At 38.0% G+C, this 25,242-nt stretch overlaps 1 protein-coding gene across 2 annotated transcripts in view; it reads right to left on the bottom strand.

Annotated features, from left to right (window-relative positions):
* Positions 1 to 25,242, bottom strand: part of PPFIBP1 (PPFIA binding protein 1) — a 62,530-nt gene that overhangs the window by 19,397 nt on the left and 17,891 nt on the right. For both annotated transcript variants that reach the window (XM_047066997.1, XM_047066998.1), the window contains exons 6-14: positions 21,831 to 21,923; positions 19,935 to 20,049; positions 15,803 to 15,864; positions 12,671 to 12,746; positions 9,424 to 9,578; positions 3,851 to 3,963; positions 3,191 to 3,247; positions 759 to 819; positions 354 to 383 (exon numbers count right to left, since the gene is read on the bottom strand). In XM_047066997.1, coding sequence (XP_046922953.1) covers positions 354 to 383; positions 759 to 819; positions 3,191 to 3,247; positions 3,851 to 3,963; positions 9,424 to 9,578; positions 12,671 to 12,746; positions 15,803 to 15,864; positions 19,935 to 20,049; positions 21,831 to 21,923 — 762 coding nt within the window. The remainder of the gene's footprint in view (positions 1 to 353; positions 384 to 758; positions 820 to 3,190; positions 3,248 to 3,850; positions 3,964 to 9,423; positions 9,579 to 12,670; positions 12,747 to 15,802; positions 15,865 to 19,934; positions 20,050 to 21,830; positions 21,924 to 25,242) is intronic.

The following is a 25,242-nucleotide window of genomic DNA, read 5'->3' as shown; positions in this document are numbered from 1 at the left end:
CTGAATCGAACAGTTCGATGGCATTTAGTACAATCACAGTGTTGTGTAACCATTATCCACCTAGTTCCACAGCATTTCCATCATTCTCAATAAAACCCCTTACCCATTAAGCAGCTTCCCTTCCTCTCTCTCCATCTCTGGCAACCACCAATCTGTGTTCTGTCTCTATGGGTTTATCTATTCTGAATATTTCACATAAGTGGAATCATTTCATGTGTGATCTTTTGTGTCTGGCTTCTTTCATTTAACATGTTTTAGAGATTCTAAGTTTTGGTTTTTTGGAGGCATTTAAGCAATCACAGGTATTAGAAGTCTCAAACATATTTGTATTATAATCTAGACATAAAAATTACCTCTGAAGGCTTCTGGACAGACTCTGTATCCTGTTCAAAACAACAACAATATTTTAAGGTTGTTACAGGAATCCCTTATATGTTGAGAATGTGTCACATACAATTCCATAAATTAAATTTACATCTACTTCAAAGCTATACAATTTCAGTTTCATTTATTTTCAGTAATGGTTTATTAAAGTCTTCATTTTTTTGTTTTATATACTACTTTCAATCCTTCATATTCATATTTCTTAATATTCACCATTAACAGTGATATCTAATAATTTTTCAGTAGAGAAACTACAAGCTCTTCTTAAAAGAGTTTTATCTGCAAAATGGAAAATATGAAGAACCCTGAAGATTTTCTTCTCAGGGTAACCAAGAGAAAAAAAACAACAACAACAACAAACAAACAGAACCAACCCCATCTGATGACTCTTTCTTCAGATTGCCCAGGCTGCTGGACTTTTGCAGACTCGAAGTTCTAAAAATAACAATAATAGTAATAAGGATTGATAATAAGTGCCTCTGGTGCCACTGTTTCTAAGTAGAATATCTTGGAAACAAACTAAAATTGTGTGTGGGTTGAATCCTGGTAATAAAAGAAACTCTGGATTCAGGCAGTCACTTATGTGCTTAACTAAATTATAACATTTCGTTCTTTTAAAAGCGAGGTGGTTAACTGTCCTGCCAATAACTCTAAATGTCCTGCACATGGTAGGATAGCTGGAAAAACACGTAGGACTATCCCTGTGATGTCAATATTTGAAAGTGAAACAGTGTTTTCCATGGACTGGTGGTGCATCCTTTGCCTGTATACATTTACACCAGAAACTTTTAAAATACTCACATACTATTTATATATAATCCTTGTAATTAAAATAAAGGACCAAAGCATTACAATTCAGTTCACAAAGGAATCAATTTTCTGAATCTGACAAAGCACTTCATTTTATAGTTATGATCAAAGCACAATAGAAAAATCCCCATTGCTGCCCACAGTAATTTATTTGCTATCCTAGTAAAGGCAAAGTGACCCTGTAAACATCCAGAGACTTTCTTTCACATAAGTAGCATTCAATTATATAGAGCTGGTCTTGCTCAGATTTTGAAGGCAGGAATATGTGACCAGTTTAAAAAAGAGATAGAAAAAAGCAACATCTTTCCTCTAAGAGGCAAAATAATATAAACATACAAAGAACCTTTTAAAAGGCAATTCTCGGGGCACCTGGATGGCTCAGTCGGTTAAGCATCCGACTTTGGCTCAGGTCACGATCCTGTGGTTCGTGGGGTTAAGCCCTGCATCAGGCTTTGTGCTGATAGCTCAGAGCCTGGAGCCTGCTTCGGATTCTGTGTCTCCCTCTCTGTCTCTCTGCCCTCCCCTGCTCGTGCTCTCTCTCTCAAAAATAAAGACTAAAAAAAAAATAAAAAAAATTGGGAGCACCTGGGTGGCTCAGTTGGTTAAGCGTCTGACTTCAGCTCAGGTCATGATTTTGCGGTTCGTGGGTTTGAACCCCGCATCAGGCTCTGTGCTGACAGCTCAGAGCCTGGAGCCTGCTTCAAATTCTGTGTCTCCCTCTCTCTCTGCCCCTCCCCCACTTGCACTCTGTCTCTCTCTCTCTCTCTCTCTCAAAAATAAATAAACTAAAAAAAATTAAAAGGCAATTCTCATATATTTACATGTAAATAAGTTGCTATAAGTGCTGACTACCATGGGAATGCAAGCTGGTGCAGCCACTCTGGAAAACAGTATGGAGGTTCTTCAAAAAACTAAAAATAGAACTACCCTACGATCCAGCAATTGCACTACTAGACATTTATCCAAGGGATACAGGTGTGCTGTTTCGAAGGGACACATGCACCCCATGTTTATAGTAGCACTATCAACAATAGCCAAGGTATGGAAAGAGCCCAAATGTCCATCGATGGATGAATGGATAAAGATGTAGTAAATATATACAATGGAGTATTACTCAGCAATCAAAAAGAATGAAATCTTGCCATTTGCAACTACATGGATGGAACTGGAGGGTATTATGCTAAGTGAAATTAGTCAGAGAAAGACAAAAATCATATGACTTCACTCATATGAGGATTTTAAGAGACAAAACAGATTCACATAAGGGAAGGGAAACAAAAATAATATAAAAACAGGGAGGGGGACAAAACAGAAGAGACTCATAAATATGGAGAACAAACTGAGGGTTACAGGAGGCATTGTGGGAGGGGGGATGGGCTAAGTGGGTAAGGGGCACTAAGGAATCTTCTCCTGAAATCATTGTTGCACTATATGCTAACTAATTTGGATGTAAATTAAAAAAATTAAAAAGAAAATTAAAAAAAAAAAAGAAAAAGAAGTGTTGACTACCAAATAAACAAAAGAACAAAATAAACAAAAGAAAAGATCTCATCTTTGAGTACTGCTCTGAACATATATTTTCCTAATTTAATCCAGACTTTTACTTGGATAAACACAGATGTTGGGTTGGTTTACTACACTGAAAGTGCAAAAAACAATTGTAGCCTTTCCAGCCATCACACCATCCTCTGTGACTCTTTTCTGCTAGAGTCAAACTGCAAGTCAGTGCAAACCTCAAATTCAAAGCACTGAACTTCACGTGAAAGCTGATGAAGGAAGGTTAAAGATGGGCAAAAACCTGGCATGAGATAATGGTCAAGTATTTCTTTGTTAACTTACAAACCTCACCTGCACCCCCATCCAACCACTACACCTGCATTAATGTATTCAGGCCTCAGAGTCATTTGCTTTTAAGTTTGGTTATTGTTAGTGTAATAGAAGCTTCCTCTCTGCCAGGTCTCAAGTGACATTTTTTACATTCAATAATATGACTTACGAAAGACTATCAGAAGGCTGGGTTTCAACAGCAGCACCAAGGATTATTTTTCCATCACTAAAATGTAAAAAAAAAAAAAAAAAAAAAGAAAGAAAAAGAAAAGAATTTATACCCTGTAAGAGTAAAAGAGCATACATATTCTAAGTGAACACAATTGTCAAAAACAAAAAACTGTGCGAGGGAATATATTTCACTCTCTTTACAAATACTCCATTACATTTTCTTTTATTTGGTCTAATTGTAAGACTAAGTAATTGAGAATATGCTCCCTCAAAATTCTACTTGCTGATGGAGAAACTAGGGTATCCCTGTCCTGAATCCTTCCCAGCCATCCTGCAGGCAGCCTCAGGCACAGGACTGTCACTATGGACCTGGCAACACTTGTTGACGGCCACCTATGACCTAGACATAAAGCCCAAATGCCCTAAAATCCCTCTCTAACCTGACCACCATACCTCCCCTGACTCCTCTCTTGTGACTCCTTGCTTCCACACCTTTTATTTCAATAATACAGAACTGATTTCAAGTCCCTTGGCCCATGCCTTCCTGTTTCTTGCCCCTGCGAAAAATTGTTTGTAAATGAATGCGGCGCATCCTTGTCTTTGCTTGACCTACTCTGTTGAACATTTATATTGCAATGTCAGAACATAAATGACGTACTTCTCTTCAAACGAAGTCTCTGGTTGAGGCAATTTTGCTTTTTCGGAAATTTCCAAGCCCTTAGATGCTGGCAATAATGAAGGGACCGAAACTTGCAAGATACCGGTGTGGAACTGTAATGTAATTACAAAAAGGCCAAAAATCAATCCATCAAACAAAACATAAGTCACAAAGAAAAAAAAAAAAAAAAAGAAGTAAGACAATTACACGGTCTATCGATAAAATTTCATACACCTGGGTTCAGCACGTTATTCTTATATTTACAAAACAGTCTCAGTATATAAACATCAATAAGTGTTCGTCAGAGAAAACCTTCTGGAGGAAGGTCATCCGTGAACTTGGTTCTGAATAAAACATAATAAATACCATCAAGTAAGTTAATAGCCGATCCTGACAACTTGAAGTCCCAGTTAAAATCTTGGCTCTGGAACACTTGCCTAAGTGACCTTAGGTAAGTCACTTAACTAAGTGTCAGTTTTCTCTCCTGCAAAATGAGAATGGCAATGCCTACCGTACAGGTTTGTCATGATTTAAGATGAGATTTGGGTAAAGCACTTTGTAAACACACCTCTGTTCTCTCTCTCTCTCTCTCTCTTTTTTTTTTAATTTTAGAGAGGTTGGGGGAGAGGGCAGAGGGAGAGAGAATCTTAAGTAGGCTCCATGCTCAGTACCTGGAGCCTGACAAGGGGCTCCATCCCACGACCCTGGGATCATGACCTGAGCCAAAATTAAGTCAGACGCTCAACTGCCTGAGCCACTCAGGCACCCCTGTTTTCACTTTAATTTCTACCACCAGTCTAACACAGAATGTTGTTCAAACTGGTTAATTTGTGGATACAATTAAAATGCTTTGCTTAATAACATTATTAGAGCCACAACAAAAATGCATGGCACATTTTCCCCAACAAATGCCTTATGTATCCTAGGGATGGAATCTACGAAAGAAATTTTATACTCTGGCTTTAGTTTCTGACAACTGTAGAGTACTTAGGTTGTGAGCATGTCACAAACTAATAAACCAAACACTTAAAAACAACTCTGGTAAAGAAAAATAAACAAAATTCATCTCAGTGAATTCACTTTGCCAGTCAACCAATTAGTGACAGCGCTTCACTTCTGAAGTCAACCAGGCAGGTAGGGATTCACACCAGTGAACACACATCTAGAGGCCAATCAGTCAACAGTCTCACCTTTGTAACCACACATTCACAGCTGATGTCAACTCACTCTAGTCTCTGCAAGGCCACCAGTCCCCGAGCTCCAAGCATCCCCGGAAACCCCACATATGATCAGCTGAAGAGATTGTCTGAGACCAACAAAGTTCCCTTTGTTAAATAAATAGGCAATAAATTTAGCTTTGTGGATTTTTGTTTCAGTTACTGAGGGTGGTCTCGTCCCTTGACACTGTAAACGGTTATAACATGTGAAGTCTGTTAAAATAGCCCGATTGGGCCCAAGACAGAGTGGCCTGTATTAAGCTCCATGTCAGCAAACCCAAACTTAGCTAAATTTCTATGCTCGGTGCAGAGAAGGCTCGGTGCCCAGAAAAGGCAGGCTTAGGTCAACCAATTAGCGCTTGCCTTCTCTACACAAGTTACCTGACCCTGCTTCAAGACTCCCCTTCGCTGCACATAAGGAAAGTAACCTTACTCGAACCAACCAGCAAATGCCTAGCATGACCGCCTGTTCCTCTTTCCTTCTGCCTAAAAAAGCCTTTCATTTTGTACAGATCCTTAGAGTTCCTTTCCACCTGCTAAGGTGGATGTCCCTCGATTGATGAATTGATGAACAGAGCCAGTAAGAACTTTAAAATCCATTCGGTTGAATTTTGTTAACAGCAAGTCGTATTTATTGTAAAATAGGAAATTATTGCACTTTTTTTTTTTTTAAGTTTGAATCTTTATGATTAGTTCTGGGCCACTTATTGAGCCATTACCCCTGTGGTACGAAGTTTACAGTAGCTCCTTGGGTTCCTAATCATGGGGATGTGGGTGGGAGGGATGGTTCCACTAACCAAGTGACCCATTTTCTTGATTTCATTTCAAACTTTAGGGCTTTAACTACAACCTCAAAATCTCCCTCCCAGCTTTCCTTTAACCAAGTCGCTGAACATGCTCAATCATCATCAAATCATTGTTTCCAAACTAAAAGTCTCATTAAAGTAGAATTCACATAGCAAAGGCTTTTTGTTAAGGATATGAGATTATCTAGGCATATCCTACATGGAATAGCAATCTTTCTGTATACATGCAGCATACTCAGTGGCTGTCAAATATTAGTTTTCCCTTCAATATAAATATGTATTTAGCGGGGCGCCTGGGTGGCTCAGTCGGTTAAGCGTCCGACTTCGGCTCAGGTCATGATCTCGCGGTTCGTGAGTTCAAGCCCCGCGTCAGGCTCTGTGCTGATGGCTCAGAGCCTGGAGACTGTTTCCGATTCTGTGTCTCCCTCTCTCTCTGACCCTCCCCCATTCATGCTGTCTCTCTCTGTCTCAAAAATAAATAAAGGTTTAAAAAAAAATTTAAATATGTATTTAGCAAGTAGGGAATTTTTTTCCCTCTAAAATATTTCTTATTCCTTAACTAACTCTTTGTTTCTCTCTTCCAATTTTATGGAGATATCACTGACATGCAGCAGTATATAAATTTAAGGTATACAGTATAATGACTTACAGATTACTGTGAAATGATCACCACAGTAAGCCTAGTTAACATCCATCACCTTGTCTAGTTACGAAGGGAAGGGATGGGAAGGGACAGGAATAGAAGGAAGAAAGAAGAAAGAAAAAGAAGAAGGAAAAACATTTTTTTTTCCTTATGATGAGAACTTTTTGGATCTATTCTCTTAGCAATTTTCAAATATACCAGATAGCAATGTTAACTATAAGCATCATGTTGTACATTACACTCCCAGCACTCATTTGTCTCATAACTGGAAGTTTGTACCTTTTGACCACCTCCCTCCAATTTCCCTTACCCACTAATTTCTTATTAATGACATCCTTTAGCCCTGTCTTACATTTAAGAGAGAAATGTTAATTGTTTCCTCCTTGAATTCTTTTGCAGTCAATTCAAATTTCCTTTTCTCACCATGTAATTATCAGGAACAGATAGGAAAAAAAAAGATGCCACTCAGTTTTCTTGTCACCACATAGAGCAAAATGTTAAAAGAAAAGATGACCAAAGAAAGAAATGTTAAACATAAGGGAGCCAAAATTGTTTTGTTAAAAAAAAAAAAAAAAAAAAAGACAAACAAAAAAAAAACCTTTCTTATTCTTAGTTTCTCTAGACAGCACATTACACTAAAATTCAGAAATACTTTCGGGGAGTCTGGATGGCACAGTTGGTTAAGCATCTAACTCTTGATTTCGGCTCAGGTCATGATCTCACAGTTCATGAGTTCAACCCCTATGTCAGGCTCTGTGCTGACAGCATGGAGCCTGCTTGGGATTCATATTCTCTCTCTCTCTCTCTCTCTCTCTCTCTCTCTCTCTCTCTCTCCCCCTCCTTCCCTCTCAAAAATAAATAAATAAATATTTTAAAAATTAAGAAACAGTTTCAGGGCAAAGATCGAGGTGCTGTCAGGAAAACAGTCTTAAGATGAAGCCATGGGTGTGCCTTTGTTAAGACCTCAGGAAGACTTAAGGAGGTGCTATCTCAGTGAACCCTTCAAAAGAGCAAAACCTCTCAAAGTAAAGGGATATTCCAAGCAGCCTTACAGAAAACTTTAGGTAGAAGAAGGCTTATTATGAAGATATTTGTGGATATGCTTTACCTGACGGACTGGATTATAAATTAATTCTTAAGAAGTTCCAAGTAAATAAGCTATTACACCAAATTAGACAGACAGGGAGGGACAGAAGGTAGAAGGCCTTGGACCCGTACAGACACTTTGACAGAAAACAACTCATCTGAAATTAGAGGTTCCTTCTTTTTTTTTTTTTTTTAAACGTTTATTTATTTTCGAGACAGAGAGAGAGACAGAGTATAAACGGGGGAGGGTCAGAGAGAGGGAGACACAGAATCTGAAACAGGCTCCAGGCTCTGAGCTGTCAGCACAGAGCCCGACGCGGGGCTCGAACTCACTGGCCGAGAGATCATGACCTGAGCCGAAGTCGGATGCTCAACCAACTGAGCCACTCAGGCACCCCTATAAGTTCCTTCTTATGGAAATGGAAAGATGCCTCAGAAGGAATAACCAAGAGCCCAGGGGACTGGGCTGTGTCAAAGAGCTGGCAATGGAGGCCTGGCTCAATTTTGGAATTGCTATGGACTAATGACACCTGTGTGTCTTCCACTTTCCCTCTTTTTTAAATGGGAATGCCTAGCAGTTGTTATGCCTGTCCCACCACAGTACGACAAGTGTAGAGGGGACACATAGCTTGACCTTTAAGTTCCTGGTTCTTTAAATGGAATGAAGTGCTCCTTGAGAAGTTGTGCCCAAGAAGATGTGAGGAGCTTCACCTACATCTTGACCTCGTGTGGATGATGAGATTCTGGATGTTGATGCCTAACTGGAATGAGACCAAGAGGTCTCTGAAGAGAGGGTGAGTGTATTTTGCATGGGAGAGGGGTGTAAATTATCATAGTCGGAGAGTGGAGAGGCGGATTGTAGCTGCACCAGTATATGCCACCCCATGTGTTCTTCTTATAATGTGCTGTCGTTACTTGTCTGTCAAGAGGTAGGGTCTATGCTTCCCCTCTGTGAATGTGTGTGGGCCTGTGACTACAGGAGAAGAGCTGCTACATGACTTCAGAGTTCTATCATAAAAAGTGACAGAAATTTGCCCGGTTCTCCTGGGATGCTCATCCTTAGGACCTAAACGCTATGCTATGAGAAAGCCAAGCAGTCACATGTCCAAGCAGGGCCTCAGCTGATGTCCCAGCCAAAAGGAGCCCCACCCATAAAGACATACAAATGGGCAGCCTTCGTGCCTTTCAAGCCGATGCCCAGTGGAGCAAAAATGAAATGTTCCTGCTGAGCCCTGCCCAAATCACAGATCCATCAGCAAAATCAGTGTTGTCATTCAGGCCACAATGTTTTGGGGTGGCTTGCAACAGATAATGGAAACAGGTTTTGGCACCAGTTGGATGTGAAAGAAAAGTAAATGAGTTCAAGACTGAGTATTCCTGTCCAGTTGCTTTTTCCAAGCCTAAAGAAGTCAAGGAAACTTTAGTCCATCATTTTTCAGAGGCACAATCAGAAGTGACTAAAATCAACTTCTTTATATAATCAAACTTTATCCCCACTTCATTTATTCCTTACTTATTCTTTAATAAATAGATTGTCCTCTCCTATTTAGGATGACCTCATCCTCCCATGTTTTTCCTGAATTATTTAAATAATTTTGACATCACCCAAGGCATTTATTTATTAAAGAGAGAGGGGAAAAAACACACATTTCAAATGAAGTCCTATGAGACACAAAAATTGCCAAAACTCAGTCAGTAGTCAAACTGAGAAAAGATCCCATGTCTTTCATGTTGTCAACAGCATCTTAACCTTCGATGACACAATCTCTTCATATTGTCAGCAATATGAATCTCAGCAAAAAACTGAGACTCTGTAAATACCTCTTCTGGAACACTTGTGTTAAATGGGTCACGGCTGGGAGATCCCATTACTGGTGTAGGTGACAGACTTTTCTCCAGGTCACTAAAACCTTGTGCATCCAGCAAAGTAGAGATGGAACTGGATGTGAGCAGATCTTCAAAGTCGCTATCTTGGCCTAGAAAAAGACAAAACAAAAGGAGGACAACAGCAGCTTTTCATTTACATTTCACTTTTGGTGGAAGAATACCAACTGAATATAATTTTTTTTTTTCCTCATCTTCAAAAACCAAAGACTCGCCTTCTCCTGAAATCATTAGAAAAATAATAACATGGCATCTAGGAAACATCCCAAACTATGAGCACCTGCGGCTTGGGGGTGGTGTTAACAAAGGTATTAATTCATGGTAGTTTTAATAGATATAATCATGGATTCACAGCATTGAAATCAAAAGCTAATTTAGTCCAAAAATCCTCCCATAATTTTGTTTCAGATTTTAGAGCTTTACAAATTTCAGTTCAGAAATAACCAAGCTGGAGAATACCAGTGGTATAACAAACTAATTCAGAATAGTAATACAGCCACCCAGTAAACAACGCAATCTTCATCACTACTGTGTTCTTGGAAAACAAGAAAACAAAAAACAACAACAACAACAACAAAAAAAATAGAAAGAAAAAAGGAAAAGAAAAAAAGATAGGCAATCTTTTGATTCCTTAAGAGGATCCCTGTATTTCATTTATTTTAAGGCAGAAAGAATAGCTTTAGGGACAAATTCAATCATATATCCAGGAAAGCAGCAACTTTAAGAATTTCTTTTACATCTCCAGCGATGAAAAGGATTAAGTGCTGGGCAATAGTGCCAGATATTCTTTTCTAAAACCAAAGAATGTTGCTTAACACACTATTCTCTGAGTAATACAAAATGGCAAATCATATGCTCGTTTAAAGTTATTAACTAGACTTAGTTTCTTAATTTAGGTTTTATTATTTATTCTAATTTTATTAAAATTTAGGTATTAATAGCATTTTCTAAGGATTATCTAAATAAATATAAATCCTAGTAAGAAATCACTATTTATAAACTCTTCATTAGAACAGGACATAATTTTCTTTTTTTTTTTATTAACGTTTTTTATTCTTTTATTTTTTTTTTTTTATTTTTGGGAAAGAGAGAGACAGAGCATGAACGGGGGAGGGGCAGAGAGAGAGGGAGACACAGAATCGGAAACAAGCTCCAGGCTCCGAGCCATCAGCCCAGAGCCTGACGCGGGGCTCGAACTCACGGACCGTGAGATCGTGACCTGGCTGAAGTCGGACGCCTAACCGACTGCGCCACCCAGGCGCCCCAGAACAGGACATAATTTTCAATGGTGGTTAAAAACTACCTCTTTTAGGGGCGCCTGGGTGGCGCAGTCGGTTAGGCGTCCGACTTCAGCCAGGTCACGATCTCACGGTCCGTGAGTTCGAGCCCCGCGTCAGGCTCTGGGCTGATGGCTCGGAGCCTGGAGCTTGTTTCCGATTCTGTGTCTCCCTCTCTCTCTGCCCCTCCCCCGTTCATGCTCTGTCTCTCTCTTTCCCAAAAATAAATTTAAAAAACATTGAAAAAAAAATTAAAAAAAAAACTACCTCTTTTAGCTACATTTATATGCATTTACAAAGATGAAAAAAAATACATGAAACTGACAAAAGTGATCATGCCAGTGCAATTACAATTTTACCCCTTTTCCCTATTTCCTACATGTTTTACAAAATAATCTGTTTACATAAATTAATGTTTTCCCTTGATTTTTATATATAGGAATTACAATGTTGATATTCTATAAAATCAGACAGTTTTAAATGCTACAACTATGTAAAAATTAATCACTTGTGAATCTGCAATATTGTCTAAAAAGAGACACTCTTTTGAAGGCACAGAAAATGCTGACTGATGAGAATCGCATGTAAGAACACTGATGAAGGTTCATTTGCTTGCTCATTGGGATATTTACAAAGTCTTAACTCAGGCTAAGCCCTGTGAACAAAAAGATGAAAATCTTTTCTTCCACCCCCCCCCCCCCGCCACCAGAAATTTTGGTCTGATATATGATTTTCTTTCCTTTTGGCTCATCAAAATTGAAATTCCAAAATCTGAGCGTTTCATGAGTACCCTCCAAAAGATTTATTACCAGTGCTTACTTTTAGAGCAAACAACCTCCACCTACATATTGTTAATGAACAAGAAAACTTTCAAAGTTCTTGACGTTTTTGTTTTAAATGACCCCCAGAGATTTTCCACATTGGAGGATGGCCAACTGGACCACGTGCAGATAAAATAACAATACATCAAAAGGGATCGCTATTTTTTTCAGTTTTTATTTTTGCTAGTTAACATACAGTGTTAACATTAGTTTCAGGTGTACAATATTGTAATGCAACACTTCCATACATGATCCTGTGCTCATCTCAACGAGTGTACACCTTAATCACCATCAAAGCATGACTATTTTTACTTAGATGTCTCGTGGGTTGTTTTTGTTTTTTAACTTAACACATTCAATGTTGAACACATTTCAGTGTTCCTCTACTAGGCTTCTCTACATTGGTAAATGGAATCATCATCCGCCCAGTTGCTTTGGTCAGAAAGGTAAATCTTTCTTGATTCTTTCCTCTTCTTCACTCTCATCTGGTCCATCAAACCAATGTTGATTCTAACACCAAAATATATTTCCTATCAGTACCTATCATATCATTCCACTTGGAATGCTGCAGGGGTCTTTTGATTGGCTTCTCTTCCCTCCCACACTGCTCCCTCCTCCCACTATGGTCCATTTGTTATGCAGATGCCACTGACGTGTTAAAAACCATCAGTGAATCCCTCTGGGCTCGAAGAGCTGAATGCCTCTCACTGCCTGGGCGACACTCAACTTCTATCAGCTCAGCTCATCTCATTCTCTCCCTGCTCAGTACCTTCCAGGCATACTCATCTTCTTTTACTTCTTAAACACACCAAGCTCTTTTCCCCCCAACCTCCTGAACACACTGTTGTCCTCCCTCTCTCTGGAATGCTGTCCCCCTGACCAACCAAACAATCTACAGTATTCTCATTGGACTACACACTCTCTTGCAGAGAACAGATGCCTAATAATAATGTTGAATGAACGAAGGAACTAATTTGGAATAATGGATAAGCTCCCCGAAAGAAAACAAGGCCAAATGTCAAAGTTCACAGCCACTTAAAATCAAGTAAAGTAGAAAAACCTAGAAAGCTACGCTACCTTTTTTACCTTGGGCCAGTACCACCGTATCTTGCATTTTCTTGTACCTGTTCAGGCACTGGCGAAGATCTTCTATTTTCCGATCCTATAATAAAATCAATTATCATCTTTAATACTATTGATTTTAAACAGTAAAACTGTGACACAAAGAATAAGTAGACATGAATTATTTACATTATCCAAAGAAGACTTCTAGACTTTAGTAAAACTGGTAATATCTAAAATAGTTTTCCTACGTACATCAGAGATAGAGAAGAGGTACCTCTAAATTTAGAGATCCTATCCTTCAGCTGCCATCTTTAAAAAACAAAAACAAAACAAGGTAATAAGATACAAAACAAAAACAAACAAAAAAAAAACAAGAATAAAATCAACTTTAATTATTCTCCTCTCCAACTTCTAGGTCAGATCTTGAAAGAAAGGTCTACACCTGCTGTCTTTATCAGCTGTCATCAGTCACCATCTGACTTTTTCCTTCACAAAACACTCAGCCAAAGTTGCTTCAATTAGTCATTAGGGACTTTCTATTTACTGAAATAATGAACACTTTTCATCCTTTGTCTAATTTGACCTCTGTTTGGTACTTGACTGACCCCACTCTTTCCTTCTTTGTTCCCTTTTCTTTCCACTCTTTCTTTTCTTCTATTTTGATTTCTTAATCCCTTGACCAGATAAGATATTCTACTTCTACAACCCCCACTATCTGGCCAACCCAGATCATGAAATGTTAGCACTTCCAGGTTTTGTCCTTTACCCTCATTCTGGTGGATTATAAAGATGGGCTCCCTAGCTTCTCCCTCACTGATTTTGGGCTTGTCCATGTGACTTACTTTGGCCAAAGAGATATAAACAAATGTGGTGCAAGGAAAGGCTTGAAAGGTATTTATCTGCATATTAGGGCTTGCCCTCTTTTTTCTGCTCTAGGGAACCTTGTAAGCACCATGTGAAGAAGCGTAGGCTACTCTACTGGAGGATGAGAGTTCATTTGGAGAAGAGACATCCCGGACGGGACCAACCTATACAAGTCGGTTAATCACCAGACAGGTGAATCACATCATTCTAGACCATCCAGCCCCATCCTAGCCACTGGCTAACTGCAGAGATCTGCAAAGCCAGCCCAGACCATAACAATTACCTAGCCAACCCTCAGAAGTATGAGAAATAATGTAGGTGATTGGTCTTGGAGCAAAAGCTAACTATACATCAATTACAGTTTAATCCCCAACAATCTATAATTCTGTACTTCTAAAATTGATGGGGTCCATTCCCTACCAATCTGTAATTCTGCATTAATCCTAAAATTTAGACTCACTTTCTATGAGAAATCTCCTTTTAGATGTCCCATGAGCACATCAAATTGAATGTACCTAAAATTAAACTCATTATTTGCCCTCAGTACTTGAGCCTCTTGCTTGGATTCCCTTAACTCTTTGAGGGCACTATCATTCACTTTGCTACTCAAACTAGAAACTTATTCTCAAATTCAGATTTAAAAAAAATCTTGTCAATCTGTAAATTTCTGGAAAACCTTACCACTTCACTTCTACTGCTGTATTTCAACCCCTCTTCATTTCTCACCTAGACTATTTAACAGCCTCTTAATTTTTCTGTCCTAACTCTGCCTCCCTTACTCTTGCCTCCATTTTGCCACTAGAGTTCGCTTTCTAAAATGACAATTTAAATCATGTCACTGCCCAAGGTCTACAGTTAATACCCCAAATGATTAGCTTAGCACTCCAGCTTGCCTAACACCTCATAGCAGCTCCCCTGTTAGCCTCATCTACCCCTCCACCTGTTATATCATTCTGAACTTTCCCAGGATGCACTGGTTGTCTCAAGCCTTGCTTTTGAGACATGTTCTGGGTAACAGATACTTTCCCTAGAAGCTTTCATTTTCCTAATGAACAACTCTTGCTTTTCCTCAGGTTTTGCTCAAATATGGCCTCTTTGAAGCTCTCTGGAACTACTAAAAACTTGTCACCCTTGGTGCTCCTAAAGCAGATTGAGGATCTAATAAGCCCTCAGTCAACATTGGGAGTTTTGTTTGTTATTGTTGCTCTTTGGGCAGAGGGAAATTAAAACCGAATGAATTTCAATGATTATTTTTAAAAAGTAAAAGCTATGGGGGCACCTTGCTAATGACTTTCCTTTGTATTCAACAGTAGGAAAGACTAGTAAAAAAGAAACCACATGGGTGACAGGACAGTGAGTTTATTTCCATATAATAAAGAGCAAATAAAGAAAATGAAAGGCAAAAACATAGAGAGAAGTAAGAGAAAGACACAAGATGAGAGAAAAAGATCAAGACAAAGTTCTTTGTCATTTGCTTGTTTTTTACTTCCTTGAAATTAATCTTTTCTCGGGAAAATGCCTCCTTGTTCCATTCATTAAGGAACAAGAGGTAAAAGTAGTTCTGATGACAGGAGCTGAAATCAAGTGTTGCTGCCAGTTGGATATATGGCTGATCATGCAGGCCACCAAGAAACACCTTGTTTTAGTAGGTAATTGTGTCCCTGCTCTAAGCAGGATGAAGTGAGAGAAGCAACTGGGAGAAAAGAACTCCCAGAGACCTTGGCCATTTGGCCGGAGTACCTAAAACAGGGCCTGGGGCCATACTTGATTTCATAGTGCCTGTGCCTCTGTTTTCTCGTGTGTCATCTCTCAGGAGAATAGAGGCAATCCCTGATGTGAAAGAATCCAGGAACGAGAAGGAAATAACACGAATAAAATCAACACCATCACGAAGCTACAGCTGTCATGGGCCACTTCCTTCAGGGTTCACGTTAGCCTAGGATTTCCAGTGACCACACAAAGGGTGCACCATGGACCATATCCTTTCTCTCGTTTCCTACCCGCATATAAAGAAATGATCTGAGAGCTTGAACATTTTCTAAATTCATGGAGAGGAGGGGAGGGAATTCTTAGTGGAGCCAGCGCTGCTGGCTGCCATTCTTTTGTACATAATCCCAATTACATCTGCCAACACTGAGCAGGGGCACACTTGTGTAGAAAGGGAGAACGGCTGTCCCTCAACTTCAGCAGTGTTTAGCCTATGTTCTTTCAAGGTGACATATCTCAAGAAAGCGCAGGGAATGATCACAATGGTGTTACACATCCATATAAATAATTTCATCTAGATACCTTTTCTTCATTTGCTGCCATCAAAGACTCCACAGCCTTTTTCATTTTTTGTACTTCAATATCTGAAAATATCATAACATCACAAAAGAGTTCACGTTAGTTAATAGGTGTGACTATAACAAGAGGCTGCCTCTTCAGACTGTAATGTTTTAATGAAACTTTTACCATCCATATCCTCCTTTTAGGGAAAATCTGAAAAATGAACACCTTCTATCTCACCTGAACGGTCATCGCTAACAATAAGGGTAAGTGAGAGCTAACTACCCTCTCTAGAAGCAAAACAAAATCTTCATGAGAACACTCAACATGAAATTTCAGTGCTATAACAATGAAAACATGGAGTTTTCCAAAAAAGAAACCTAGAAAGCAGTGGGTGAAAGCAATGAACAGTGTACATGATGACAGAAGCAGAGAAAATGATACTCCGTTTTAACCAATATGGAGACATGAATGGTAAGAGCCTGATGGAATGTGGCATTTATATGAGTAGTCATGCTAAGCAGCTGGTTGTAGGTTCCACACAGAAGGATAATAAGCACTTTGCTTCATCTATAAACATCATTTCCAATACTATTTTGAAACATAAAAGCCAAAGTAAGGTAAATGTGATTTTCCTTAAAATTTGATGGCCTAATAGAAAAGCATGTTACTTTAATAATAAAAGAACAAATATTGGAGCTCCTGGGTGGCTCAGTCAGTTAAGTGTCTGACTCTTGATTTCAGCTCAGGTAATGAATGACCTCGTGGTTGTGAGATGAAGCCTGTGTGGGGCTCCCCACTGGGCTTGGGAGCCTGCTTTGGATTCTCTCTCCCCACCTTCCTCTGCCCCTCCCCCACTCAAGTGTGTGCCCATGCCCATCCATGTGCACTCTCATAAATAAATAAATAAATAAATAAATAAATAAATAAATAAATAAATAAAATATTTTATGATAGAAAAGTCAACCTAAAATGAAATCACAAATTAAAAAAATTCAATAGAGAAAAAAATTCACCTAAGTTACCTGCTTCTGAGGGAAAAAAAATATTACTTAAGATAACTTTTAAAACAGTGGTGCATCATAAACACTGGCATAACATTTTCTCTTTTTTTGTTGTTAAAGTTTATTTATTTTTGAGCAAGAGAGAGAGACAGAATGTGAGCAGGGGAGGAGCTTTGAGACAGAGGGAGACACAGAATCCAAAGCAGACTCCAGGCTCTGAGCTGTCAGCACAGAGCCTGACATGGGGCTCAAACTCACAGACCACGAGATCATGACCTGAGCCGAAGTCAGACGTTCAACCGACTGAGCCACCCAGGTGCCCCTAACATTTTCAATTAAGGTATATTCTGTAGAAATTGCTTTTTTCTTTTTCTTTTCTTTTTTTCTCTTGTGATGCCAAATTCCTTTGACTTAAGAATTCAGTATCTAAAAGCAAAGAGCCCATTAAGGATTTATCTTTATGCTGCACTGTATGATCTGGGTTCTGTTGGTCAGCCTAGGTACAATCTCATTTCGAACATCAAGAGGGTATGTTTAATTCCTAATGCAGATCTCAGTGAAAAAGCGAGCTACAACACATTGACAAGTCATTTTAATTTTCTCCTCTGACCCTATATCTCCTGGACTACAAAGAAAACGCTCTCTCACCTCCACTACTACTCTGAGTGCTCTGTTGTATCCTGTGGAGCAAAAGGACTAAATCAGAAAAAATGCAAAATGACCTTTTTACTCCTTGTTTTTATTGTTTGTTTATTTACCCTCTATTTACTGCACTCTGAAGAAATGGAGAGCTTATTGATGAAGCAACTTTACATCTTTGGTGAGATAAATGTTTTAAAACACATGCAAAGAACAGTCCAAGTAGTACTTTTGGTGAATGTAAAGGCTGATGGAAATACACCAAAAACCTTACTTTTGTCTTTGAGCTTCTTTTTAAAATTTTCATCTGTGCAGGAAAACCCATCGAATTGGAAGTTAGTATACATTACAACAATGAATATTTTAAAAGCACTATCATTTAGTTTCCTTTCACCTAAGATAAAGAAATGCTAACCTTATAAAAATTGAATATTAAGCACTATTTTGTAACTTTACAAATGGCACTACAATATATAATGCTCTGTGTAAGGTTAGAAAGAGAATCGAATATAATTAATCAAAAGAACTAAATTTGAGTTCTTACCTCTGTCAATTTTCTTGTATAAAATGGAGTACATATGCACTCCTTACACTATACATGGTGAAAAACCCACTAGTGATGCTTTGGTTGTTTTTACATTTCTATTACAGTTCAATATATGGCCCTCCTGAATGTGCCTAGTACATTGCTTATGTCACATGAAACTCACCACTCAAATTCAACAATACTGAAATAAATGGTCTATGTCCTCAATAAGGAGGAGTCCACTGACCATGCAATTAGATGTTATGCCAACATCAGACTGCCATGAAGTTTTTAAACCCTGCTCTCAACCCTCATATTTACCTGGTTGTACATTGGTAACAAGCAGTTCACAGACCAGTATCAGTCTTTGGGTACCACTACTCTAGCCCACAAGTCCTCTGATTCCATTTTATTCTTTTTTTTGTTTCTTAAGACTTTATTTTTTTTGAAGTTATCTCTACACCCAATGTGGATCTTGAGCTCACAACCCCAAGATCAAGAGTCACATGGTCCACTGACTGAGCCAGCCAGGCACCCCTCCATTTTATTCTTAAAACCCTACAAGAATGACCTGCCTATGAATGTCCTTTAAGGACACACAATTCTGGAGGCACCTGGCTGGCTCAGTTGGTACATCATGTGACTTTTCATCTCGGAGTCATGAGCACAAGCCCCATGTTGGGCGTAGAGCTTACTTAACACACAAACACACACACACACAAATTCTATGCCAAAATACACAAGGGAAAAAAATCCATTTTCCTCAATATTTAATGAATTAAGTTCTCTGATCCATAGTGGAATGTAATAACTACAGGTATATAAAGCCAGGATATTCTAGAGCCAAGAAAGACATTAAAGGTAACCTAATTCAACGCCTTCATTGCACAATGATGTTACCAACTTTCACATAATACAGATAAATATACTAAAGCTACACTAAATGCAATTTTTTTTTTTTGTTTCAAAAGAGTCAGGGGGCGCCTGGGTGGCGCAGTCGGTTAGGCGTCCGACTTCAGCCAGGTCACGATCTCGCGGTCCGGGAGTTCGAGCCCCGCGTCAGGCTCTGGGCTGATGGCTCAGAGCCTGGAGCCTGTTTCCGATTCTGTGTCTCCCTCTCTCTCTGCCCCTCCCCCGTTCATGCTCTGTCTCTCTCTGTCCCAAAAATAAATAAACGTTGAAAAAAAAAAATTTAAAAAAAAAAAAAAAAGAGTCAGAAGTTGCTTTGGTTTTCTGCAGTGCCACAATAATCTTTAACAGCAAAGAAAGGTTAAATTGAACCTAGTGTTGTCAGGTGTTATGTGCATTTATATTTCCAAATATAATATAAAAACCACATTTCATTCAAGTTATTTTCTTTCAAGTATAATGTACATTAAAATTTACAGTCCATACAATTTTCAAAACAAACCTCCTCAATTATGAGAACAATTTTGATAAATTCATATACTTTTTCAGAACGAGAATTCCCCTGTTTTTCCTTTCTAGCAGGTGGAGGGCTCAATCCACAGTCAATTTTCACTGATTTTCCAAAGATGCAGAGTCTTTTCCTCTTTTCTCTCAAAAGGGCAGGCAAGGTTTCTAAATCTCCTACTTTGTGCTGTTTCAAGTTCAGTTCAGAGGAAAATAATCTTGGGGCATAATGATGGTTCCTTTTAATGCTCTCAGACACTCCTTTATACTGCAATTTGAACAAGAACTCTTTCGTGAGAATTTACAACTTGGTAATCTAAAATAAATATCCGATGAAGTACAGAGCTACCCTTCTTCAGCTGCTGAAGAGGAAGTTAACAGATCCCCAGGCACAGGCAAGAGTCTCAGGATTCCCTGCTGTCCTGGGCTTATATTGTTTCTACTCCTCTGCCCTTTCTCTGGAATTAAATATCCACTAAAACTGAGTTCTTATACAAAGAGAGGGAGCATAGGGAGGGCTGAGTAGGGAGGGTTTCAACAAAGATAACAAATGTCAAATGTATATAGCTACCTCGATCAAGAATTTCCATCCCTTCTCCTTTCATCTTGCACACCAATTTTTCTTGTAGCCTTTTTACTTCAGATTCCTTCTCTTCTAGCTGTTCTTTTAAAGATGCCAGTTCGTCCTACAAATGACAAATTTGTTTTAAAACAGATTACGGCCAAAAGAGAATATTCAGGGAGCGTGTCAACTCTTAAATCAATAATTAGTTTTTGTGAATGAAACAAACAATTAAAAAAAAAAAAACGACAGGGATCTAGATGCAGACTTCAGAAATCAGACAGTGGCAATGGGAAGCAGGAAGCAAGACAGTTAATGAAAGTCAATGTACAATAATTCTGGTATAAGTATTTCAGGCTTCTGTGTGACCAAATTAAAACAAAACCTTTTAAAGTATAATTAGGACCGAGGTGGCCCTAATGTTTAAATCTTATGTTAAATAAATTAAAAAAAAATCTCCTCAAGTTAATCAAGGATGATAACCAAATTAGACGCTTAGTGTCATAAAAGCAAAATAAAATGCAAATTGGAAAATATATATTAAGACTTGACTGAGATTTATTTAGTATTCCTAGATGGCACTTATGTTCACTGGACAAGGTAGAGCTTAATTAACGGTAGCAAGTGATGAACAATGTTAGCCAAATCATGGGACTTAATAATTCATCCCCAACCCCAAACTAAAGGAAGAGAATCTCTAACAACACTGGAAAAAAAGACTGAGCAAACAGATTTTAAATCCCCCTCTTCTTTTTTTACTACACAGCTATTAAAGATTCCAAGTCTGATGTTCTATTTGCTAATGGTTTAATTTTCAGTTTAACTTTGGTGAAGAACTTAGCATTAGCAAATTTAAATTTTGCTGGTTGTATTGAACACAGAAAATAAAGCTATGCAGTGCTAATAAATGTTCTTTGATATTCAATAAACATTTTATTTTCAGTCTCTAAGTGTATTATGTTTAGTATTATGAGAAGATCTCTAATAAAGCCAGAAACTTGGCTCCATACTTTTTACTTATGATAGGAGTGGAGACCGAGTATAAGGAATTTTCAGTAGCACTGGCTAGAAGCTTCTTTTAAGCAGTAATTTCAATTCACTGCCATGATACAATTAACTGCTATATACATTTACCTTCAAGAAAGCCCCAAAGGAAAAAGCAATCTTTACTACTGCTACAAAACAGAATTTTTTCATAGGTGCATTTTTGCAATTATTTTACCATGCTTGGATCTCAGACACGCTAAGAGGGTTGAGATTTAATTTATAAATGAATACGGTTTATTATTTTCACACTAATTACGTCATACGTTTCTGAAAACAGTATTAGGGATCTCATTGTCCCTTTCATCAGCTTTAGATGTATTTTTAAAAGGCAGATGACACACACAAAATGAATGCACATGCTACTAAAAACACTATCACAGCAAAACAGCACAAGCCAGAAAGCAACAGGCCCAGGACCCCATTACCCAAAGTCTACTACACCTTCAGTGACTCCCATTTTCGCTCCATCCGCTGCTTTTCATACTGCATCTGACCCACCTTGATTTTCATGCTAGAAAGTTTGGCCATTAAAGACTGGTAGAGAGACAGAGGTGTGAAAGAAAACTATAGATAGAAAAAGACAACCCTAAATAACCAAGAAAATAGTATCAGTTTATAAAGGAGGTTAGGTAATTAAGAGAAATAACAGGTTATGTTTTACTAGATTAGTTAAGCCCGATTTTTATTCAGAATAGTAGTGCTTCAATTCAAGAAGGTCTCCAGCTTGGGGAAAACTGTTCATTCACTTGTAAAATAACCTTCTTTATCATACACTAGGTTGAAAACTTATTTATATTATTGATCACAGGTAAGTAGTGAGTCAAGTGTTTAAACATTTTTGTCATTGAGAAAACTTACTTTGGTTGATTTCAGCTTTTTTTCATACTGAAGTCTTTCATTGTCCATTTCACTGACTCTTAACCTCAAATCATTGATCTCTTGCATTAGACCCTGTCAAAAAAAGGAAGCAAAGAAATATATCAGGAAAGCAGCAACACGCTAATCTATACCAAGATAGATAGATAGGGCCCCGTCATTTACAAATATGTTGTCATAATACAATGTTATATTTGGAATAGGAAAAAGAAAATAATCCAAAAGTTTTCATAATACAGATACTTCTTCTACTGCCGCTTTCTAAAAAAACTAATTTGCTTGTAAAATTTGTCTAAGTGTTCTGAGAAACAGTGACATATTTTTGTCTAGAGCCCAGAAAAGGAAATTAGAATGCTAAATAATACCAACTTCAAGTATTGTGAAGAAGATGTTTTTGTTTTTGTTTTTGTTTTTTTTTACTATAAGCCATGAAGACCCCACCAACAGTTAATATGTTTTTGTTCCTCATCTTACAGGTCCCTATTCCTGAGCCACAAATTAACATGACAGAACATAATTACACAAAATGCCATAAAAAAGAATAGAACAATGCTAAAAGAGATAAAACTTTCTTAATGAGGGGTTATTCTAAACTTCTGTGTGTAATGATTCACACATAGGGAAAGGGATGCCACAAGGAAATACACTTTCCAGAAAACCCACAGGCTTTTAAATTGGACATGGTTTCTTGTAAAATGGGGGAGAGTATTACTTAGCATTATTACACAATAACTACTCATTAGTTATTATTTCAATTATTAATACAATATTTCAATAAGAGGATATCTATTTTCTCCTTTTATCAATGAGGTTGTGAACTGTGTGACATCATTTAATAACATTTTGCTTGTGATTCTTTATCTACACATTCAAGAGTCATGTTTAAGGAAAATGTCAGTTTCTCCCATTTATTAATCATCCTTGCATAATATGAATTCTTAGTGATTTTCCTTCATCTTTTTTATGTATATCTTTCCACTTTCTCATAGTTAAAGAGCTTTGAATTCCTATTTGGTATTGTTTTATTTTACCTCTAGAAATAATGACAATTTGCAAAGAAAAAGAAATAACTGAAGAAAACAATTATAAATCGAGGTCATTTTTCTATTTAAAAAAAACCCTACCCAAGTATACTTGGAGGCAACACTGTTGGTATGAATATAAATCTCCAACATGAACTGTAATAACCCAAGCTGGAAAATCTGGAAATAGTTCCTTAATATAAAACTTTAAAAACTGGAATACAAATTATTTCCAACTAATTTCTTATCAGAATTTCGGTTCTTTTTAAAAAGAAAATCTCCCTTTTTTCCCTTTCAGAGAAACTCTTTAGGCTCCACAGAAGCTCAGTTTCTGACATCTGCACTCTTACCAGAAGGGGGCACTGTTGAATAATGCTAAGCATCTCCTATCAGCCATTCCTGGGACAGGCAAGTCCTCAATATTCCAAGGTTTCAAGACTTTTACCCCTAATCTTTTGGAAGTGCCTATACTTCTTCCCCACTCCAATATTTTCTTAGAAATTAATCTCCAAATAATCTAAAATTCTAAAACAAAGTTTAAGAATTTTGGATTCATGAGACAGCCATGGAAATTTGTTTTTATTTTAAGGAGGCTCCTCCCCACCCCCAATGTGGGGTGTGAACTCATGACCCTAAGATCAAGAGTAGCATGCTCTACCAACTGAACCACCCCAAAACATTTTATTTTTATTAAGGGAACAATACTATGAAAATTAACATATTCAAGTCAGCTTTAATTCTGAGGGCTATTTTAATTAATATGTTACAAAGTTTATCACACTTCTTATAATCTCTGGGTATATATGAGCTATATATTTTGCCAATAGTGTTGAATATTTATTAGAAAGTTATCAGGGATTGAGTTTACTGAAAGTGTGATGGCAAAATCACTTTGCTTATGATTGAAAGTGCATGAGAGGCTCCCGGATGGCTCAGTCTGTTGGAGGTCTGTCTTCAGCTTAGGTCATGATCTCACGGTTCATGGGTTCAAGCCCCACATGGGGCTCTGTGCTGACAGCTCAGAGCCTGGAGCTGCTTCGGATTCGGTGTCTCCCTCTCGCTCTGCCCCTTCTGCGCTCATGCTCTCTCTCTCTCTCTCAAAAATAAACAAACATTAAAAAAAGAAAAAAAAAGTGCATGAGTGAAGCAGGGAGGTGCCAGGAAAAAAAGTTTTATTAAAAATAAAAAAAGTAGACAAACTCAGATGTAAATAATGCTCTAGAGTCTTAAAAAAAATCGTGACATGTCCGCTTCTATTTAAGTCCTAGTGTTCAGTTAACATCTCAGATCCAATTAACCAGTCGTGAAAGTTAAGACTCCCCCTAAATTTTAAGAATAAAATGGAAAACACCAACTCTTGATCCCTAAACACTCTAACTTCTTTCCCTGTACCGGAGTTAGCTCCTCTGTACGTAGTCTACCTGCTGACTGGATTCTATCATGTTATGTAGCAGCTGGGGTCAGGGAATGACGGAAAGGAAAAAGAGGAAAATATCCAAACAGATTTTTTTTTTAATATTTATTTATTTATTTATTTATTTATTTATTTATTTATTGAGAGAGAGAGAGAGAGAGAGAGAGAGAGAGAGAGCAAACTGGGGAGGGGCAGAGAGAGAGGGAGACAGAGGACCCAAAGCAGGCTCTGGGCTGACAGCAGAAAGCCCGATCAGGACTCGAAATCATGAACCGTGAGATCATGACCTGAGCCGAAGTTGAACCGCTCAACTGACTGAGCCATCCAGGTGCTCCTCATGCACTTTCAATCATAAGCCAAGTGATTTTGTCATCACACGTCAGGTGCCTCTCCAAATAGATTTTCGAAGAAAGCACAAAAGTGACAACTTTGGAGAAATCTGTTTTAAGAGCTCCAGTCGCAATCAAGTGAGAAACATGCTCATATAGGTGACCGACCAGGAGCTTCAGAAGATTAAAACATGAACCAGCTTAGGGATTTCCTTTTGCTGCTGAGGAAGTAACACACACGTCAAGACTTTTCATTATAGTTCCACCTTTCACAGAAAATTTAATTTTGAAAATAGCAATGGAGTAAATCTCATGACATCAAATCTATGTAGGGCTTTCATACAGTGGCTAATATACATAATGTACTTCATATTATGATGGTATGTAGTTGGCTGGGAATAAATGTTTGAAATGAAAATAGAGGGGGAAAAGAACTTAAATGATTTCTTCTTCTCTCTCCTTCTTGGTACCCACTTTCTAATCCAGTATGACAACTCTCCATACTCCAACCAAGGAAAAAAAAATTTGTGAAAAAAGAGATGGCCCTAGGAGAGAAGGAAGTCCTGCAGCTCTTCATATTTCTTTTCTTTTTTTTTTTTTTTTAATGTTTACTTTTGAGAGACAGAGAC

This window comes from Lynx rufus, unplaced genomic scaffold (assembly GCF_022079265.1).
Source record: "Lynx rufus isolate CCGP_SWC_20201006 ecotype Redwood Valley unplaced genomic scaffold, mLynRuf1.p SCAF_7, whole genome shotgun sequence".
Lineage (NCBI taxonomy): Eukaryota > Metazoa > Chordata > Mammalia > Carnivora > Felidae > Lynx > Lynx rufus.
Note: the sequence above shows the minus strand (reverse complement) of the source record. Positions and strands in the feature narration are given on the sequence as shown.